This window comes from Xenopus tropicalis, chromosome 5 (assembly GCF_000004195.4).
Source record: "Xenopus tropicalis strain Nigerian chromosome 5, UCB_Xtro_10.0, whole genome shotgun sequence".
Classification (NCBI taxonomy): Eukaryota; Metazoa; Chordata; class Amphibia; order Anura; family Pipidae; genus Xenopus; species Xenopus tropicalis.
Genome location: NC_030681.2, coordinates 97,961,911 through 97,983,060, shown reverse-complemented (window position 1 = coordinate 97,983,060; position 21,150 = coordinate 97,961,911). Strand labels below are relative to the sequence as shown.

General features: G+C 35.9%; 1 protein-coding gene across 1 annotated transcript in view; it reads right to left on the bottom strand.

The window, feature by feature from the left end:
* csmd1 (CUB and Sushi multiple domains 1) overlaps positions 1–21,150 on the bottom strand; it is a 716,970-nt gene that overhangs the window by 271,225 nt on the left and 424,595 nt on the right. The window contains exons 9-11 of the mRNA XM_031902727.1: positions 13,292–13,379; positions 7,577–7,701; positions 5,467–5,588 (exon numbers count right to left, since the gene is read on the bottom strand). Of these exons, the coding sequence (XP_031758587.1) occupies positions 5,467–5,588; positions 7,577–7,701; positions 13,292–13,379 (335 nt within the window). The remainder of the gene's footprint in view (positions 1–5,466; positions 5,589–7,576; positions 7,702–13,291; positions 13,380–21,150) is intronic.

The following is a 21,150-nucleotide window of genomic DNA, read 5'->3' as shown; positions in this document are numbered from 1 at the left end:
AATAAATATGCCCTAAAACTAGAAATCTTCTGGACATAAAAGTCATATAAACTCAATTTGGTATTTTTTTTGAATACACATGATCATTCTTGCATTTATTAAATGTCATGGAAGCGTGGAAAGAAATATAAAGTTTATTGTCGAAAAATCTAAATTTTTTTCGAGCCAAAAAAAATTGAGAAATTTGTGAAATGTAAATATTGGTTAATTTCCATGAATCCTCTTCATTTTTTCCAAACAGGAATTGCTCCAGCAGCCTTTTCAGGAGCACTGGAGCTCATTCTTGGAAAACAATTTGTTTAAGTTTCACTTGAAACTGGGTGAAAACAATGATCAGATTCATTTCCACTTTATAAGTAAAATATGATGGATACACTTCACCTTGAAACTGGATAAAATAAAAGATAATGATGGGGTTAATGTCCCCTTGAAACTTGGTAAAATAAAAAACAATGGGGGATTAACTTCCCATTGAAAAGGTGAAATAGAAAACAATGATTGGAATAACTTTTCCATAGGACTCATAGGACTGGTTCTCGCCAGCTTAAACCTGACATACTTTTTGTCAGTTAAAAAAAAAGTCACATAAAGTTTTATAAATCTTGAACGTTCATGGTTTAAAGAAAAAACTCAAATTAAATATCTAAAAAAAAAACCTTAAAATAAATACTGTATGTATACTGCCAAAATACACATTTCTTAAATCTCTTTTAAAAATGAAACATAAAAGAAATAAAACTTTTCTCAGAAACCCTTAGTAAATGGGCCCCTTAGTGTGTCCTTTCGCTTATATCAAAACTGTTTTCCTGAAAAAAGTGATATCACTCATTAGTAAATATATCTGTATAGTTTTAAATCATTATAAGGGCCACTTCAAGCTATGCTTTATTTTTAGCTGTGAGCTCATAGCTTGAACAACCCCATGTGCCAGTCATTTATTAGAATCATTGTCACTGAATTCACAGCATAGGGAAAGAACAGAAGGGAATGTTCTAGCCATGGATAAATAAATTGCAGCTTAGGTACACAAATTTATACAAGATGACACTTGGCTAATAAATGTGTAAACAGCCTACCTGATGTACCATAACTCTTGTTTCAAATTATGATAATATTGTAGCTTTTTTACCAAAACAATGCTGAATATAAGAAAATACAATTTAAAAAAAAAGCAACTTGCTTTCCATTTGTTTATCCTTAGTACTGAGGGCACATATGCAGATTTGTGATATTATTGTCATACAGTTTCCAACCGAACTGTATGCTTGTTGGCAATATGTACTCGTTCGCTTAGAAACTGACCCAAATCTAACCATATGTTTATGAAACCAAGGTCATAGCAAAAATTAAATTATTTAAAAATTTAGCCTCAAATTTCAGCAAAAATAGCCCCAAAGACTTTCCCTTCTATAACTTTAGGGAAGGCAGGCCAACACTTTGGGAACTACTGCTATAGTAAATGGCACTGATGGATTTTGGAACATTTTCTATAACTGTTTACTGAATAACAGATGGATAGAAAGTGGAATCAAAATACCTCAGAGGCCCATGCCTTAAACGTATTATACAAACCATTGTAATCATTCATCTTTTATATTGTCACCCCAATTGTCTTTTAACAAATTGAAAGCTTATTTAAATATATTATTTTATTATTGTTTCTACTTTTTGACCTCTTCTTAAATTTTATATCCCGTGCTATTCTGTTCCATTTATTTATATTGTCAAGGATTTATAGAGTACAGGGAAATGAGAAATGTTGACAAACCCAGGGGTGCTGCTGCCATCTGTCGAGTTTAGATACTTGCCTCAGGCAGTAGTTCACCAGAAGTTACCAGGGGTGGCAAAAAGCCTCTCCTGGTAACTTAAAAAGCCCAAATTCCATTTTTTTCTCTTCGCTAGTGGGGCAGCATCCTATTGGCCACCTTAGGTTAGCACTAGGGGCCGGAAAAGTTCCATGATAACCATGTTTCCGGAATTTTTTGCTGTTTCTAGAATTTTCCGCCGAAGCGTAATGGCACAGATTTGCTGATCACTTTTAAGGATAAAATAAAAATCTTTAAATGCAGAATTGATCATATTGCAAGGGACTAGGTGGGCTGTAGTGCCTGATACTAATTTCAAAGTTTTTAAAGAAAAATGTCAATATCAATTTGACACAAAATTATTTCAAACTGGCACTAACATTATATCAGCCATTACTGCTTCAGAAGTGGGACTGAGGGACATAGGGAGTGGGCAAAGAATGAGCATTCACGTAAACACTTCTCCAGCCTATCCAGTCTTTTCTCTGATTCCAATTATAATGCTAAAGCAGATATGTATAAACAAGTAAGCACATGACTCACTAAAACTTGTATATTATAATAAATAAAGTACCCCCTATTGTAAAATATGAGGATATTAGAAGTCATGAAACTCCTCAGGGGCTTATAATATCCCTATATTTTACTATAGGGGACACTTTATTCCCTATAGTATCTATATTTTACCCCTTTAAACATTTTTAAAACATTCTTTTCTACCCCTGCCCATTACTGATGATGCCACTTCCGGTTTGCAAAGTGGTTGACTGAGAGGTGTAACTAAGGAATCCAAGTAGCTGAGTAATCTATGGGTTAGTTTTGTAAGGCAAATAAAAAAATACAACCGTAACACAATAAATAAGCGCTTCTCCATGTCTAATTAAAATCTTACAGCAGAAAGGAATATCTTTGGTAGAAAAGAGTTTTAATATTGGTACAAGAGGCTTATAAAACAGGGAAGCTGTGGGACACAAGGATTTTATTCCATTTGTAGTGTGTAACAGAATAGGATAGCTGTGACACATAGCAGGTTTAATCCTACAAAAAGAATGAGAGAAAGAAACAGATGTGGCATATGATGCAAAGGTCTAGCTGTGGGATGGTTATACATGTGACAATGGTATAAATCTTGCAGCAAGACTGAGAGGTACGAGTGCTACATAAGAGGTGTATCTTCTGTTGCAGGGGTAATATATCAAGTAGTTACTGGAAAGAGCATACACCAACACAGCCTCAGCTGCAACATGACTGTTTTTTTAGTACATTTCCAGTTTCTTCTGTTGCAGAGGCTAAGAGAAAAGCAATTTGTATATTTAGAAGGTGGTTACTATAAACAGCTCTGGCACATACAAGGGGATAAGTAATATAGAGGGGTGTTACAGGGGATTACGCTAGCACATGGCAGGTGGGGGGTAAACCTGCTGCAACGCTTTAATGGGGTGCACACATAGAGAGGTAAATGCTGCATAGGAAGTTTCATGATGTAGTCCATGGCACTTTGAGGGTTGGTCTTGAAATAAAGTGTTAAACTGGGTGGACTTTCACTAGGACTGTTCTTCTACTACAAGGGAATGCTCCAGTGTAAATAAGGGCTACAGTCTATGTACTTATGATTATGGGCTTGTAAGTGTATAGTGTATGAGAAATCAAATACCTTAATACTAAAGATAATAGCAGCCCTGAACAAAAAAGCATTTATAGTTTTCACACACATCAATACAATATGGAAAAAAATTAAGAGCTGAATAAAGGACTGAGCACTGCAGTTGACTCATTTGGATTATTACGCAAAAGAGAAAAAAAACAAAAAAAAAACAAAAAAAAACTACTGAGGGATTATTAAACAACCTGAAAGAATTTAATACTGAAATCACGACTCACAAACATAATGGAGTTAACTCTCTAATAGCTTTTTCAAACTGAGATTTTTCAAGTGATACCACGCATGTTTTACAATAGAACATCATCTTAACCCAGACAGTTTTTGAACATTTTTACTTTAGGGGTCTTTCCTCGGGGGGACTTCAAGTTTACCCAGGAAAATAATATATTGATTTTCTAATCTTTCAAAATATGGTAGAATTTTTGTGAAATTCCAATTCTGTAACAAGATATAGGCTTCTAAATGTCTAAAACAAAATAATATTTTCCATAATATAAACACATACACCAGAAACAAAAATTATTTTATGCACAAAATGTAGGATAAAGCTACCCCAGAAAGCCATATATTTGTAGAAAGTACACATTCCCCTGAATTCAAAATAGGTACCCATGTCTTTCTACTTCAAAGTACCAAGCCGCAAAGCTTTCCTAAAGTTGGTGATTTGATAACATTTCCAAAAATCCTTTCAAAGCTTCCAGTTTGCAGCATCTTATCTCCCACATAGCATTAGGTACCAGATAAAACATCCTGAATTTGAATGCCACTGAACAGTTTGATGCCCAATATGTATAGGTTTACCTAAGTATGTGGCATGTAGGGGCCCCAATGTGAACATACCCCCATATGATCTATCATTTCTGTCATTTCAGCTTCTGCAAAATCAACACATTTACATAATTTTATGTGGGACACTACAAAAACGTACGCTCACCCGGGAAGACATATATTTTTGGAAAGTACACATTCACCCAAATCTAAAATGGGTACCTATGTCTTTCTACTCCACAATACCAAATCGCAAAGGTTTCCTAAATTTGGAGATTTTGATGACATTTCCAAATATCAACTCACAGCTTCCATTTTACAGCTTAACTCCTACATAGCATTAGGCACCAAGATAAAACACCCTGAATTTGAACACCAGGGGTCCACTGAACAGGGATAATGCTACAAAATAGTATGCTCACCACAGGAAGCCATATATTTTTGGAAATGTACACATTTCCTTCAATCTAAAATGGATACCCATTTGTTTTTAGAACCGCAAAGCTTTCCTAAGTTTGACGATTTTTACGACATTTCCAAAAATCACCTCAAAACTTCCAACATGTAGCATTTTATTTTCTACAGGTCATTAGGTACCAAGATAAAACACCCTAAATATGAACCCCAGAGGTCTACTGAACAGTTTGATGCCCACTGTACATAGGTTTATCAAAGCACATGGCACTTAGAGACACCCCCCCCCAAATATACCTTGTGCACACTATTACCTTTACCTAATTCATAAACACATGACAGTTTTATGAGTGGTAGAAGCTGCAGAAATGTAGGGTGACCCCAAAAACCATACCATATATTTTTTGGAAAGTACACATTCTGACAAATCCAACATGGGTAAAGAAGACTTTCTACACCAAAGTACCAATCTGGAAAGCTTTCCTAAAGTTAATGGTTTTTATGACTTTTCTTAAAAAAAGGCCTAAAATTGTTGCAATTTGCCACATGTATCTTACAACATTTGATTGCATCAAAAAAAGACTTGGGCGAAAAAAAAGACGTGGGCGACAAAAAAGTTGTGCAACAAACGCGTTTCGCAGATTTTTCGCCATTTTGCAAATTTTATGGCGAAGCGAAACAGGACAGATTCGCTCATCACTACTAATTATCTAATAAATAACAATAAATCAGTGTCCAGTTTTCTGTACCAGCGAATTAATGCTGTTATTCTTTACGTTAGATACAGATTAATTAAAATAAAAAATCATCTCATACCTTTTCTGGATTAACACTTGTTATTACCCAAACACAATGCGCATTGTCTTCATACTGTACTGGATAGTTGGGTGATGTAATAATTCCAGATGGGCCTTGAAGGTTAGAGCCACATGTTCGTGCTGCAAATCAAATGTAATAAAAAGCATTAATCTGTGTACTTTAACTTGAAATGTTTAGTTTTTTATTTTATATAGTATCATTATGATGTCACAAATTTGGCGGTCAGCAAGAAAACAAGATTACCAAACTGTGTAATTCTGCTTTCAGTAAAATGGCAGGATCTTTGCAAAAGGCACATTCCAGGTTCACAAATGGCACCCAAAAGTACTGACAGAGGTCAGCAGAAGGGATCTTTCATTCTCATTAAGTAGACTTTATCCAATTTGATAATGATTGCTTGTGATCCCCAATGCATGGTGGTTAGACTGCCAGCTTAGTAGAAAATAACTAAACACACTAACAATATTGTGGTTTGTGTGGCCAACTAAAAAAAAAATTTGTTATTACTTAATTACTGCTGTCTACCTTGCTAAATTTGTGGGATGAAAAGTATGCAGAAATTAAAGTAAATATGCACACACTGCTCCCCTGTGAACTTACAATGCACTGTACTTACATTTGCTAAATGATTTTTGAGAAAAAGAGACTTTAAAAGGTAAGTTTTGCTGCATGACCAGTGGCCCAGTTTATCAGAAGGTAACATTTACTGGTCAGCTGTTTAAAAGCAAACATCTTATTGGTTGCAATGAATTTTCCTTGCTATGTCACTGTTCTGTGCTCTGGACAGATATCTCAGCATCCCTCTGGTCATCAGTAACAAGAAAAGGTAGACTTACTAGAGTGTTCCAAGTTTTTCGGTACCCCCAGGTGATTCTAATTACATAATTCAGACCAGTGTTCTGAGATGGAAAAGAATGCATTTTTGGAGGAAGAGTAAGCACCAGCAGGGGTACTTTGCCAAACCTTAAAGGAGAACTATACCCCCGAACAAAGCAGTCTCTATAAAAACATATTTCATAAAACAGCTCATATGCAAAACCCTGCTTCATCTAAATAAACCATTTTCACAAAAATAATTTTTTTTTTTACTAGTATGTAAGTACCATTAAGTACTAAGGGCCACCCCCTGGGACCATATGATTCACGGTGCACCCAAACAAACCACGGGGACACATGCATGTTAGGTCACATCAGCCAATTAATGGATAGAGTTCTGTCTTTTACTCCCACACTGCTTCCTGTTACAGTTAGAGTTGCGATATTTCCTGTCAGGTGATCTCTGAGGAAGCACACAGACCATCACAAAATGGTGGGTCAAGGTAATAGATGTAAAAGGGAAATATTTACTGATATTTATATATCCCAGCTTTGTGGGATTATGTAATAGGTGACTTAAAATGACATAAAGTATATATGTTGGTTAAGTATTCATTCTGGGTGTTTTCCTTTAAGAGAGTTAAAAACAAAAAAACACTTGTTGATAACCCCAAAGAGCTCAATGGATGTAAGAGTTTCTGCTGTTTGTGGACTTAATATGATCTCACAACTTTCTGCCTTGCTAAAGGTAACTTGTCCCCTTGCCCAAAGAACCTAACCCTACTTCCTCTTTGCCTTGTCACCTACCATCTTACATCTACATTAATTTGAGTTAGGAATTTATAAATATGATTTTTTACAGGTTCCAATTATTGTAAGTTGATAAAACAGTATCTAAATAATAATTTGTAATAAAATTAACACATGCCAATTCTGAAGCTATTAAAAGATAATTTTAACTATAATTTAATCATCTTGGTCCATTTGGCAGAAAACTTGTGATTTTAAAATGATTTATTTCAGCAAAAAATCTTAGAAACAGAGTTCACTTCTAAGCAATAATATGTGACATGGCTACAAATACCTCTGCAATTTGCGGCTGTCAACAGCTTCAGCGCATGTGTTTTTCTATCATATCTTGGTGCAATCCATAAAGCAAACTCAATTGTCATATTCATGTCATAAGGCACATTGCAGCAACACAAAACCCTCTGATATTTTTCTGCTCTTACAATGTATTTGTTACACTTCCAAGACTTGGAAATTTGAATCTGCTTTTCCACTAGCTTACCTCGACATATTGGTCTATGATCACTCCAGGCAGCGAGTGTGTCAGTCACACGTTGACAAGTAATACTCTTTGAGCCCTGTAGCACATAATTATCATCACAGGAGAATTGGACATTGGCGCCCACTCTAAAGAAAGAGTACAAAAGGCAAAGCATATTGTAACAAAGGAAAAATTGGTCAGTGTGCTATAGTTATTGCCACTGATTTTGCATTAGTAAGAGCTTTCTAAATGGTTAGAAAATCATCTGCATACAGCAAAATTCATTTTGCCCTAATCCAGGTTCCTTGAAAGGAAAAACATAACTATATACTTTTGTATCAACAATATTCCTTTTGTTATGCAAGCAGCAATATATCTATAGCAGTCAATTAATGCTACATCATTTTTTAAAGATTCTTCTTTAAAGTACAATTTACACTTGTTTTGGCTAGATGTAGTAATAAAGGCCATGAATGGTACATTAAAGAGTCTATTCATCAAACTATGTAAAAAAAGATAATCAAATAAAACACACATTGCTAAATGATCACCAGAAATTGCCATGTAAACAACAGCATTATTAAATAGTTACTATTTTCAGTGTAACATTTTTCATAACCCTGTATATATTCTTTTGACACTGGGTAACAAAGACACCCAGATAGCAGAAACCTATGTAAAGTGGTGTTATTGTATTAAATAACTATAACTACCCCTTATATGAAAAAGGCCAGATGATACTACTTTTTTAGCTTATAGTTTCTTATATTTAGATTAGATTTAGTTTCTAATTCCACTCATGCTCTAAATTTCTCATTCTTGAATGTTGCCTAAAAGTTTCCAATGTCCACTCAAAGCACCCTAAAATCTGAACTCATCAATGGCTGTATTTATCAACTGACTTGCATTTGCATAGTGCACATGCCACTCCACAATAGGACACCTTCAGCCTGAAGAGGTGCACAAGCTCTTATTTTTAAAGACAATTTCACAGGCAGAGATTTCAGGCATTTTGCCTTCCCTCCCATACCATAACTTCTGTAGGGGATCAGAGAACTCTTTCCAGTGTTTTTCTGTCTGTGACATCATCCAGCCCGGCTACAGACTGGGGAAAAACCTGATTGGCTGGATGGCCCAGTGCACTGTTTGGAGAGAGGAGGCGTGCCTAGGTTTGGAGCCAAAAATCAGGAGTGGATCCAGCAGTTTATAAAGGGAGTCCCTGTTGTTTTGCCAGTTTTTGGGAGAGATCCAGAGTTAGTAGCCAGTGCAAAGTGTGTGTGTTAAGACTGCAAAGACTGAAGTCTGCTGGGCTGCTGGTGATTACAGAGTCCTCTCCGTGGAATCTCCGTGTGTGTCCCCTGGTGAGGACAAGTATTGCTGGATTGCCTGCAACCTTTCCAAAGGGGAAGGTACTCTGGGGCAGGTAGCACTACCTGAGGGGACTTAAGAGCTCTTGGGGAAGGGACTGAACTGAATAAAAAGGGTTTTGGTCTATCCGAGTTGTGTTTATACTATTTCAACTGTTATAACAGTTATTCTTGCTACAAAGTGGAACACCCTTGAGGTGTTCTCCCCAGTGTCCACTAGGTGGAGGCACTGAGCTAAAATCCCAGGTCCCAGTATCTTTCACAATAATAAAACAAAGCAGTTCTGTGTGTTTCGGTTCCCCTAGAACCGTCATCAGATGTGGGGGATGCTGTGAATTTCCTAATAAATTGGTCCTTCCCTTGTTTGCGAGTGCATATAAATATACTTTTCATATTGAAGTTTTTTTTAAACATAAAAGGGCTCATCTAAATCTGTAAGTGCAGTGGCCAACTTTTCAAGAAAGGTACATGTGTCAAAATGCATACTTTGCTTTCCCACATACAGTAGTTGTGCTCTGCGCCACTCAGTCCTTGCTGCCTTTAGTTCTGAATCAGGTGCTCCTGCATCTATTGACACTGGGGAACCCTGGAGCTACCACCACCTCCAGACCAACTGGTAGTTCCAGGGTCCCCTTCAAGCTCTGCATCAGTCGCTGCAGTGCAGATGCGGCAAAAGAATAGAGTGCACACATTATTCACATGCCTAATGCCAGAAATGGTGTCAGTGAACACCAGAAATTATGCCAGGCAAACTTAGAAAATATATTTGGCACAAATGGACCCAATTTGAGACAAATTGTATCCAACTGCAGTAGGTGCAGCACAATTGTGTCAAGACAATTGCCTGCTTGTGTCCTCAATGACGCCATAATTATAGAAACAGTGCATTGTATGGGGAAAAAACATGGCGAATGCACTTAAAATGGCAGTCACACATAGCAGGCACTCACGTAAAAATCCATTGTTGTGGCCTGGGTGCAGTCCAAGGATGAAAATACCAAAACAAAGTAAGGGACGGCACTTCTCAGGGCTTAAGGAAAAAAATAAGCTTTATCTGGAGGCTGGCGTTTCGGCCCAAACACTTTAAAAAAGGCCCCTGTTTGGGCCCCAATGTCAGCCTCCAAATAAAGCTCATTTAATTTCATCAAAGTGCGGACCCTTACTTTGTTTTGGTATATACTGTATATATATATATATATATATATATATATACATACACACTGTATATATCTATAGATATATACACACACATTTTTTTTTTACTTTTATCAATGTTTAATATGTGAATAAAAGTTTAGTCTTCTTATACTGTACCCAGTAAAATAATGAATGTACCTGGAAGCAACAGAAGCATTCATCTCAATATTGCACTACCAAGATGAATTTAATGAAAAAGTACAAAATTATTATTGGAAATTTATTTCACTTAATATAAAAATATCTGCAGTTTGAATTTTAAAAATTAATGGATTTAAAATACTTCAAAGAAAATGGCCTCATGTTTTGTTTAAAACAAGTGCCTTAGTCCTTTTCCAATATATTTGGCACAGGAAAAGCATACAGGAACTGGAACAAAAATCCAGTATGGCATTCCATTAAATTTTGGAGATTTCTAATTAAAAATGAATTAGTTAGCTATTTAATGCCACAAAAGGGCGCACTGCTAAAAATATGTTAAGCATTTTAAATGTAGAATTTTAAATGTGTAATTTGGGAATAAAAAATAAACTCAGTATAACTCATTCACACATATTCAAATTGTATAACTATTTATTCTTATTGCACCAACATTTTACATATTACTATATTATTTTTAATAAGCAGTGGTTTATAGTATCAAGAGAATGGGGTGGTGTTCTTCTAGTAGTTAATTTCCTTCTAGTAGTGTGGGACAGACAGGGGGCTCTACTAGTGATAACTTTGTTCAGGTATACTCCCACCTCATTAACAGAAAGGGAATGTTCAGTACTCTTTACCTTGGAACTCAGGGAAGAAGTGGGGATGCCAGAGACTAAAACAAACAGTCTTATTAAAGAATGAGTCAGGACTGGAGAGACTTTGAAAGAGACCACAGTGATATATGGCCTTGATTCTACATGTAGCTGCTCTAAAAAAATCTATGAATGTATGAAAAAGAGAGGCTGTAGATTTGTTAGGTGCCTTTAGTGAATTCAATTTGCTTTCAAACAAATACGTTTCTTTAAAGGGATACCATCCAGTGTTAAAAGGAAATGCTTTAGGTTTTTGTCCTTCATTTAATGCAAACAAAAGTATGTAGAAGTTTTGTATTGCTTGAAGCAGGTTCTACTTAATGGGAAATAGCCTGTCTGCAAACAAAGCAACAAGATCTCTCTTATCTCTGTTTTGCTGCTCACAGGTCTTATTTTGTCTTACAATAGTCTGAGACAACAAGGGTCATTTATGAACTAAAAGGCAGGCTGCAAAGTGCAAAAATATGGGCACAATTTCCCTTCTTTTTCACTTTGCACCCTGCAGTCTAAATGAATTGTGTTTGGTAGCTTTATATTAATGAAGGCTGGGAGTAGGAGGCATGTAGGCATCTTTCTACCCCCTAACTAGTATGCCATTTAGAAGCAAAGTTTTTATGCTGTCAGCTTTCAATTCCTGCTCCATCTAGAGGAAGGATGCTGAACTGATTAATAGAGCATATTAGGTTTGGTTTGAAATATATAAACAACTAAGTCCTTATAGTAAAATAACTAAGTATATTTTTTTCTGGATGCATGTTTTACTGTTAATAAAGGCAAACAAACTGATGGTATTTGGAGAATAAAAAATGTATATAACGTCAGAATACTTTAAGTTGTATAGAACTCATAGGGGGATTGTTGGTAATTTGTGTCATGTTCATGTAGCAAAGTTTATCCCTTGATGAATTAGATGTTCATAAGTTAGAGACACGGCCATGTGTGAGTTATGTTGGATGAATAGCAATATGTCCCAGGAGAAGGTTTTTAAATATGGAGTGTATACTGCACAAGAATATAGCATAAATCTTACCTATGGAAACTGCTGTACAGGAAAATATATTATGCTTAAATGATAGAAAGCAAATACAACATACCATATACTAAGTAATGTCCTATTTTTTTTGTGTGTGGTTTTTTTTTTCTAAAACACTGCTTTCTATTAATGTAATCTTTCAGGCAACAACAGTATACAAATCCTCTAAACATCCTTTTAAATGGGAGAGCTATTTGTTTTTTGCATCCAAATTCCTAATTGTAGGGCAAGGGGGTCATCATTAGTAAATGTAGTCATTGCTAGCCAACTGGAGGCCATAAATGTGGAATTTTGCTGTCTGAATGCCAGACATGTAAAAAAATTACATTGTTTTTTACATGGCGAAGCCTGGTGATGTGTAGCAAAGTTCACTGCTGTTTTTTACACAGCATAATAAATTTACCCCATAGGGGTATATTTATCATACTGTGTAAATAGTGGAGTAAAAAATTACCAGTGATATTTCTCGTAGCAACTTTGGTTTTCTAACTGTTGAAATCTAATTGCTGATTCGTTGCCCTGGGCAACATCACCTGTAATTTCACTCTACTTTTTACACAGCATGATAAATATACCCCTAAATGTATTGGTGCCACATTTAACTCCATTATCAAGGAGTATTCCTATGGCATCTTCAAGCTGTGTATACAATATGGAGCCGATTCATCCAAAAATTCGGATTGGATACGATCATTTATGAAGATCGCAAATATCACGAAAATGCTTACGAAAAAATGTATTAGTCACGATAATATCGTATTGGCAATCCGAAAGTCACAAAATTTTCGTACCTAATGATTGTAAACAGCAGCAGAACCTTTCCGAATTTTTCACGCAAGCGTACGAAAAAGTATGAAAAAGTCGTGCAAGTGCGAAAGAATTGCTGAAAATACGCTCGGAGCGTTCATGTCTTAATAAATCTCCCCCTATGTGTTTCATTGCTTCATATCTCACTGCACATTCTGGAAATGGGTAGTACCAAGGGCCCCCTGCACATATTTCTAATTACCAATTACCCAATGCACATGAAAGAAAGAACATGGGTGACTTTATTGCTCTTTTTTTTTTTCTAAGGAGCCTTGGTTACATATGCGCCTAATGCTTTTTTTTTTTAATAAGATTTTACCCTACTACCAGGGAAGGGCAAAGGTTAATAATGCCTTTCATACTCAATTTGGGGGTTTAGACTCCTATCAAGCAATTTGTCCACTGCAGTCTTCATTCAAACCCCAATGATGACCCATCTAAACTTTTGAATAAGAGTGTGACTAACCATTCTTAATACTGTGTCCAGCAATGCACAATATGAAAGCATATCAAACAAATATTGAAAAGAGTAACATACCTGAAGTCAAATCCTGCTCTTTTGCCATTTTCCGGAACTCCAGGGTCCGGGCACATATCAGTAGCCATTGGGACTCCTCCTTGGCTCACTATAATAATTAACAGATTCCAGTTAACTATTACAGACTATGACTTCTATTTATATATATAATGAATCATACCTTGATGCAAATCTATAAAATGTTTTTCCACTATACATTGCAGTCTAATTTTTGGATCAATGTTTTTGTTATGAGCCTTGATAAAAGTTATCAGATAGATAACTATATATAGATAGCGTGTGGGGGTGGGCAAATGGGCAGGGTGGAGACAGGCCTCTGCTTCTAAGGTGTGATTGGCAGCAGAGAGGGTAGGAGAAGAAGGGATTTATTAGAAATGTAATGTAAAGTACAATGCTGGCAAATTTGTGACACCGGCACCAGCCTTAGCTGGTGATTATCCAAATACCGGCTGGGTAGTAACCCTACCTACAAGATAATTTTTAACCTGTTAAAAAGTTCGATCTTTGACAAGCTTGTATAAAATGTCATGAATTGGCTATCATTAAAATTCTGTAAAAAAAGTACTGACTTCTGTACATGTGTAGTACTATAATGTGGTAAATAGATGAATTGTCAACTATCTGTGCAACATCAGTCGGCAGTCTGCATCATTGCTGAAGTGTAAAATATTTTATCTGTTGGCTTCTCAACTGATAGGCTGCTGATCAGAAATAGATCGAATAGTGACCCTTCACATTTGACAGTATATTTTGTGTTGATCCCTAAACTTATGTAATTTACAGCAGTCCAGTGCCGAGTGCCTTTACAGAAGAGAATTATGGAGTGTCGCAGGAGACATCTTTAGAAGTGTGATTCCTTACCAATATAAAGTAGTTGGTATAAAGCCATAAAAATAATGTATCTAATTTCTTGCCTAATCTTGTGTTAGATATTCATTTTCTTTTGAGGTAGGGTATCTCACTTACTTGTGGCGTATTCATTTGGCTTTGTATACTCCTAGAGAAATATGATGTTTTAAGTATTTAAATAAACTGTTAGTACCCTCTCATTAAAAATAAACACATTTTATGGTGTGAACATATTGCAGGTGTTGCATTAACAGCAGCAGGATCACTAGAATCAATACCTAAGAGTCGATTTGCAGCTTCTGCATGTAAAGCCAGAAATGCCATGTTTGTAACACCACAGGGTAAAATATATTTAAAACCACAATACATGCTGCTTCATAAAGTGAATAATTCCCAAATAATTTTATATACTAAGCAATAGCTATTTGCACTGCAGAGAAACTGTAATATATAGTGCTCGGTTTATAGTATCTACATAATACTGTACAAAAAAGCAATCTCTGTTTTTCTCAAAGGAAGAATGGAAATAATCCCTTAACTTGCCAAGTCAGGCATTTTATGGAGCCTTTTTCACAGTTCCCTGTAATCACTTATCCATAATTGCCAAGTGATGAGTTCTTTGGGAAATGTACGTGTTGGCTAAATTTAAGGCGGCAGCAGCACTAACACCTAAGCTGTTTTATTCTTGGGTCAGGCACAACACATCAGTATCAATTTGCTTTTACAGATCTGAAAATAATTTGATCCAGACTTCAGGGTTCAACATCTGTATCAGTAAAGGCATTTCATTTCCAGCCATAGTATATATTAAGAATGTTGTAAATTCACCTTAAAGAATTTTTGTTGGTTGGAAGGTTTGCCTGTAACTCTCCATTATTAAAGGAAAATGCAAAATGTGGCTTTCTAAAGACAGCACTTAAGTTGGCAATGTTGGAATGGAATACAATATATTTACTAGAAATACAGTAATTCCCCAAAGGTTCATGGGTAGTGATGGGCAAAATGTTTCACCAGGCATGGGTTCATGGCGAATTTCCACGTTTTGCCATTGGCGGATTGTTTTGCGAAACGGATGGAAAAATTAGCTGCGGAAAAATTCGCTGTGTGTCAAAAAAAATTGTTGCAGGCGTCAAAAGAATAGCCGCGGGCAACAATTTTTCACGACATTTTCGCCATTTCGCGAATCTTTTGAAAGATTCGCAAATTTTTTTGGCGAAGCAAAACGGGACAGATTCGCTCATCACTATTCATGGGTGCTTTTGCCATGAGAACCTTGCTTTAAGTGGCATATTAAGAGGAGTGTACAAAAGCCACATGCAAATAATTTTAAAAGCAACGCTTTTTGGTTTTGAACAGTATCTTTTCCTCTTTTACCCTTATATGTAATAAAAGGCACTATTGTTTACCCGGTAGCAGTAACCCATAGCAACCAATAAAATGCTTGCTTTTGAACACAGTAAAACCTACCTGCTGATTGGCTGCTATGGTTTTCCTGGGCAAACTTAGTGCCTTTTATAACATAACCCCATTAGTTTAGAAACATGCAATGATATTCTTTACTTTAGTGATAAATCCTTTTTCTCCATTAGGTCAGAGAAGGAAAGAAGATAAGATGGTAGGTGGGATGGCTGTGCTGCCCCAGTTGGCACAATTAGATATTAGCCTTCATCTGGCACATTGTAGGAGTACAGCACTGCAGAAAAAGGCAACTTTAGGGCCACTTACTTTCCTATAGTTTCATATACCCCTATGAGTACTTCTCATGTGACTGTGGCTCTATATACCAATTATTATACCAATTATGCCTCTTTGTTAAGTATTACTGAGGGGTTTTGGATCAATATATTTATTTTCTGTTTGAACAAATGATTAATCCTCAGTTATTTTTAGGAAAGCTTGTGCTTTGTGAAATATTGCTGATGTTTTTTTTGGATCTAACAATTACTTCTTCCTGATGGAATGGTTCATTCTAGCATAGACTAGAATTGTCCAAATCCCTTCTTCCCTGGAGCAAAGATTCAGACAGTGCTGCTGCTAAGCACTAGCACTCCATAGACAAAAATGGTGTTCAATGAATGTGTCAATTCGTTAAAAACTTTCTTGTCAGCAAATTGTTCCTGACAGTTAGGAAAGTTTTAGTTGTGATAAATGGGGGAAGTAATAAACTGCTGAGAATCTTTTAGGATTCCTTGGTTTGAGATCTAATAAATCAGTCCAGTCTTAAAGCTGATAAGTAGCAGAATTTCTGCTGTGATTAAAAAAAAAAAAACATTTTTGACACCTGAATGGCTTCAGTTAGTTACACCACAGCTGAAGTGAAAATAATGACGTGATTTTTAATATTAGTCTGGTGAAAAAAAACCTAAATACACTTTGTTATTGATTCACTTAGATTGGGAGCGCTAGAGAGAAGGCTAATGTCACACTTGGGGGCTGATTTACTAAGACATGAATTCGAATCCGAATTGGAAAAATTCCGATTGGAAACGAACATTTTGCGACTTTTTCGGTAATTTTGCGATTTTTTTCGGCGTCTTTACGATTTTTGAGTAAAAACGCGAGTTTTTCGTAGCCATTACGAAAGTTGCGCAAAGTCGCGATTTTTTTGTAGCGTTAAAACTTGCGCGAAAAGTTGCGCCTTTTTCGTAGCGTTAAAACTTAAAAGGCGCAACGTTTCGCGCAAGTTTTAACACTACGAAAAAAATCGCAACTTTACGCACAAGTTTTAACGCTACAAAAAAATCATCAGATTTTGCACAACTTTCGGAATGGCTACGAAAAACTCACATTGGTAACGAAAAAGTCACGACAATTTTCAGAAAAAAACGCAAAATACCGATCATTACGAAAAAAAAACGCAATCGGACGCATTCGGCCCGTTCGTGGGTTAGTAAATGTGCCCCTTAGCGTATGGCGTATATTTTCAGCAAGCCAAAAAATGCTTGCCAAAAATAGCACCTTACGCTCCTACGTGTAGAGTTTTTCAGCTTGCCGTGAATACGCCCCAGTGGCATTAGCCTTAGTGAAAAACCTAACAATTAACTGTTTATTGTCATTGTTTAACAGGCCCATCACCCACTGTTAAGGCTGAGTGGATTGGGATAGTGGCTGGGAAGACTGGGGTGTGACAGGGAGCGCCAAAATGCACCTGATCAGTTTTGATATTGGTTGGCAACTCTCAACCTGTGCTACAACTTGTGCAAAGGTTACCAATGCAGAGTGAGCCTTGTACAAGGCAGATGTATATGTGCATAGTGTACTGTATAGTTGCAGCATGGTATAAAGGATGATAAAGATGGTAATTCAAGGACTTCCCTTGTGTGCCTTGGGTCGTGTCCAAGTGTGCACAATTTTGTATTAATTTCAGCACTTTGAACTTATATTCATAAATGAGCCTTTATGCATTTACACCAACTTTAACATATCTTGTTTAGGGTGAAATAATTTTTTCATCTTTTATAAATGCATAAAAAAAATCTTAATCTCCACCTAATGTAACAAATTTAAGCAGATATGTATTTATTATGTAACTGCTTATATTCCATAGATCATAGAATCTATAAAAACACCTGACTGCCAATCCCTTAGATTCTGTGTTTCAGGATTACATTCCATTATAGAAACTTCTTGTGGGAAACATAATTGCTGGCATTGGGAGGGTTAAACAGGTATTACCTGGTCTTGATTTCTCAGAGATGTTTGCAGTTTGCTATGGGTTTGCTAAAGCACAGATGTAGGGAATCTTACACATGGGCATTCAAATGTACATCTATTGAAATGCATGCTGCATTATTCAATATGCAAATATTGTGTTTATATGCTGTTTTGTGCATAAATGCATTTTTGTGATTATCAATGTGCATTTAATGCATACAAATATAGCATTTTGTGTTAAAAAAGGGCATACACAGATGTGAACACTCATGGGTACTGCACTGCTGAATAAAACAGAATTAGCACATACATTTATGTGTGCTCAAAGCTGCCTCTCAAACACACTTTAAAATGCACAAAAATGTACAAATGAATGCTTCTGTTTAAGAGCCCCAAAGCACAGGTGTAGCTTCAGAGTTTTTAGTTGCACCTAAAATATATTTCATTATGTAAACGGTTGCTGATGTTAATGTAAAGATGTTTTATGTACAGTAGCTTTGAATGTAAAAGGCTACTCCTGGGCAGGAAGGGTCAGATTTATGCACTTTATACACCCCCCTCCCATTAGGTTTCATTATATTAGACAAATGCTTCCCTGTATCATATTAACCAAAACTGAACCTGATTATTTGGATGAGTTAAGGATTTATAAGACAAAAGATAACATTTTATTTAAGTGCTTCCACTACTCCAAACAGAGATAGCAAGATACCTTAACACCAATTATAAAAGCTAAATGTCCCATCTGTTTAAATGTTCTCTTCTTTTTATACTTGGCCGATAGTATCGCCTAATAACTTTATCTGCACTATATTTCTTTGAGTTAGGGCAATGAAACTAACAAAGGAATTGTAATATTTTATGTCCCCAATGTGATCATGGCAACAGACCATAGTACAGAATATTTCTTGATTTTATCATCCATAAAAAGACATTGAACATAGTGTTATAGCTATTCTGTGATTACAAAATATTTTCTAGCCAAGTCTCTGTTGAATTATGCATATGCTTGGGTAAACGGAAAAGAATTTCAGTCATCCTAACTTAAAGGGAAATCACTATATCTCTTAAAACTGCATCATTCATCTTCTAGAGTTCTAGGAATTTGCACTGTCCACTTATTTTTCCATAGACAGTCATTTCCTAAGGGGCATATTTATCATGCTGTGTAAAAAGTGGAGTAAAACATTACCGGTGATGTTGCTCATAGCAGCCAATCAGATGCTTAGCTTTGGTTCTCTAACAGTTGAAATCTAATTGCTGATTGGTTGTCCTGGGCAACATCACTGTCAATGCTTCACTCCACTTTTTACACAGCATCACACTCATGCAATCACCAGATCCAATTTGTATGGATGCAATTGCACAAAATTGCTCCCAAATGGTCAAGAGCAGAATTTTTTCAGCAGCTTAATTTATATGGAAAATAAAAACAGGTTAGATTTCACCTAAGGGGTGTATTTATTGTGCTGTGTGAAAAGTGGAACAAAACATTACTGGTGATGCTGAACATAGCAGCCAATAAGATGCTTTTCTTTGTTTTTTTAATTGTTGAAATCTACTTGCTGATTGGTTGCCCTGGGCAACATCACTGGTAATGCTTCATTCCACTTTTTACACAGCATAATAAATATACTCCTTAGTTTTGCATTTGCCTGTTTTATTAAATTAGACCTTTACCTTACTGAAGAAATATCAACAGAAATCTTTTTGCTCATATCTGCATACAGTGATGAACTGAACAGCTAGTTGAGTTTAAACTAAGCCAGGCATCTCAAGTGAGAATGACATTTATTGGAAAAGCTAGAATCTTTAAGAAATGTAAACAATATAATCATTATTAACAACAACTGAATAATCTTCTTGTGTGCTCAATTAAGTAGTGGAAAGCAATAGACTTTATGTCAATACACTGATGCCTAATGCAATGTTTGTTAGTGGTCTGTCAACACACTGCCAGGTGAAACTTAAGCTACTTTGGATACAATGCTTGCTGACTGTCAGGGCCTAATGGCCCTTACCAGGGTTGGGGTCAGAACCAAGAAGGAAGCTGAGTTTGGAAAGCCCATTACGCAGTATCCAAGTCTCTAGTCAAATTCAGGCAAAAGTTCATGGCAGGCAGCAATCAGCATAGTTGGGAGCAGAGCGTCAAAACCAGTAGATCAAGCAGAAATATCAATTTAGGCACGCCTAGAAATTTTCCGAGAAAAGAACATATTCAGGCATTGAACCTGGGTTGCTAGCATCCTTTTATTTTAAAAATTTTCGCCAGAGTGTGACTCGGCAATATGACTTTGTGGGTGCCCCTGACACCGACTACATGAATTATATGTTTTGGAAACCAGCATTCAATGTGGTGGTCCATTAGGCTCAAATAAATATGTTCTTAGTCATTAATTTCTCCCAATATATATATATATATATATATATATATATATATATATATATATATATATATATATATATATATATATATAAACGATTAAAGGGTAATTAACAGGTTTCCAGATAAGGGATCCCATAGCTATGTATAGTTATCCAGTTTTCAACTGTTCTACATTTCTACTTAATCTCCCAAGACCTATTATCTATTTCACCTAAAAACCACATTCTTTTTTATTTCTAGAGATCATTGAGCCCCACAAATTTTGATTTGTAATTTAAGCTTTACAGCACAGTTCTCTTTATTCTAGATTACTATATTTACACTGATTTCTGCAGAGCTATTATATACTATATAAAAATGGAAATCATAAAATTAAGAAGAGGAAATTCTGCTGCTTTCTTTGATCTCTGTAAATCAGTGTAATGTAGAACCTTAGCTGTCCTTTTTATTGTTCCTAATGTGTCATTAGAACTGATATTACTTAGTTTATAGTTTACAAAGACAATTGTATAATGTAGGCAAGACTAAGGCATAGAAGAACACTGTGTGTCTAGATTATGATGTAAATAAATTGTGACACATCATATGCAAATACCAACTAGTTTAAAAATGAATAGTATCACCATAGGCAATGGAGGAAAAAGTAATTTGGAAGCAAGTAGTGTCCTGAATCTCTGTTAGACTGACCATCTGTATTTGTGGATTATACTGGATGAAGAAAGTATCAGTTGGAACACATGTTGCCAATGCTAAAGGCACATGTCTTAGTTGATAAGAGCAGTTTAAAGGTTCACAAGTGCCTTGTGTCATATAAATAAAAACTCTAGTAACTTTTTTTTACACGACCGCAACCTTTGAATTTTAGTTGCTGTAAATTTATGACAGTTTTGCAAAAAAAAATTGCCAATGGTAAAATGCTGAGATTCACAGCGACTCCATGCCTCACAAAAATCACTAATAAAAACAAGCA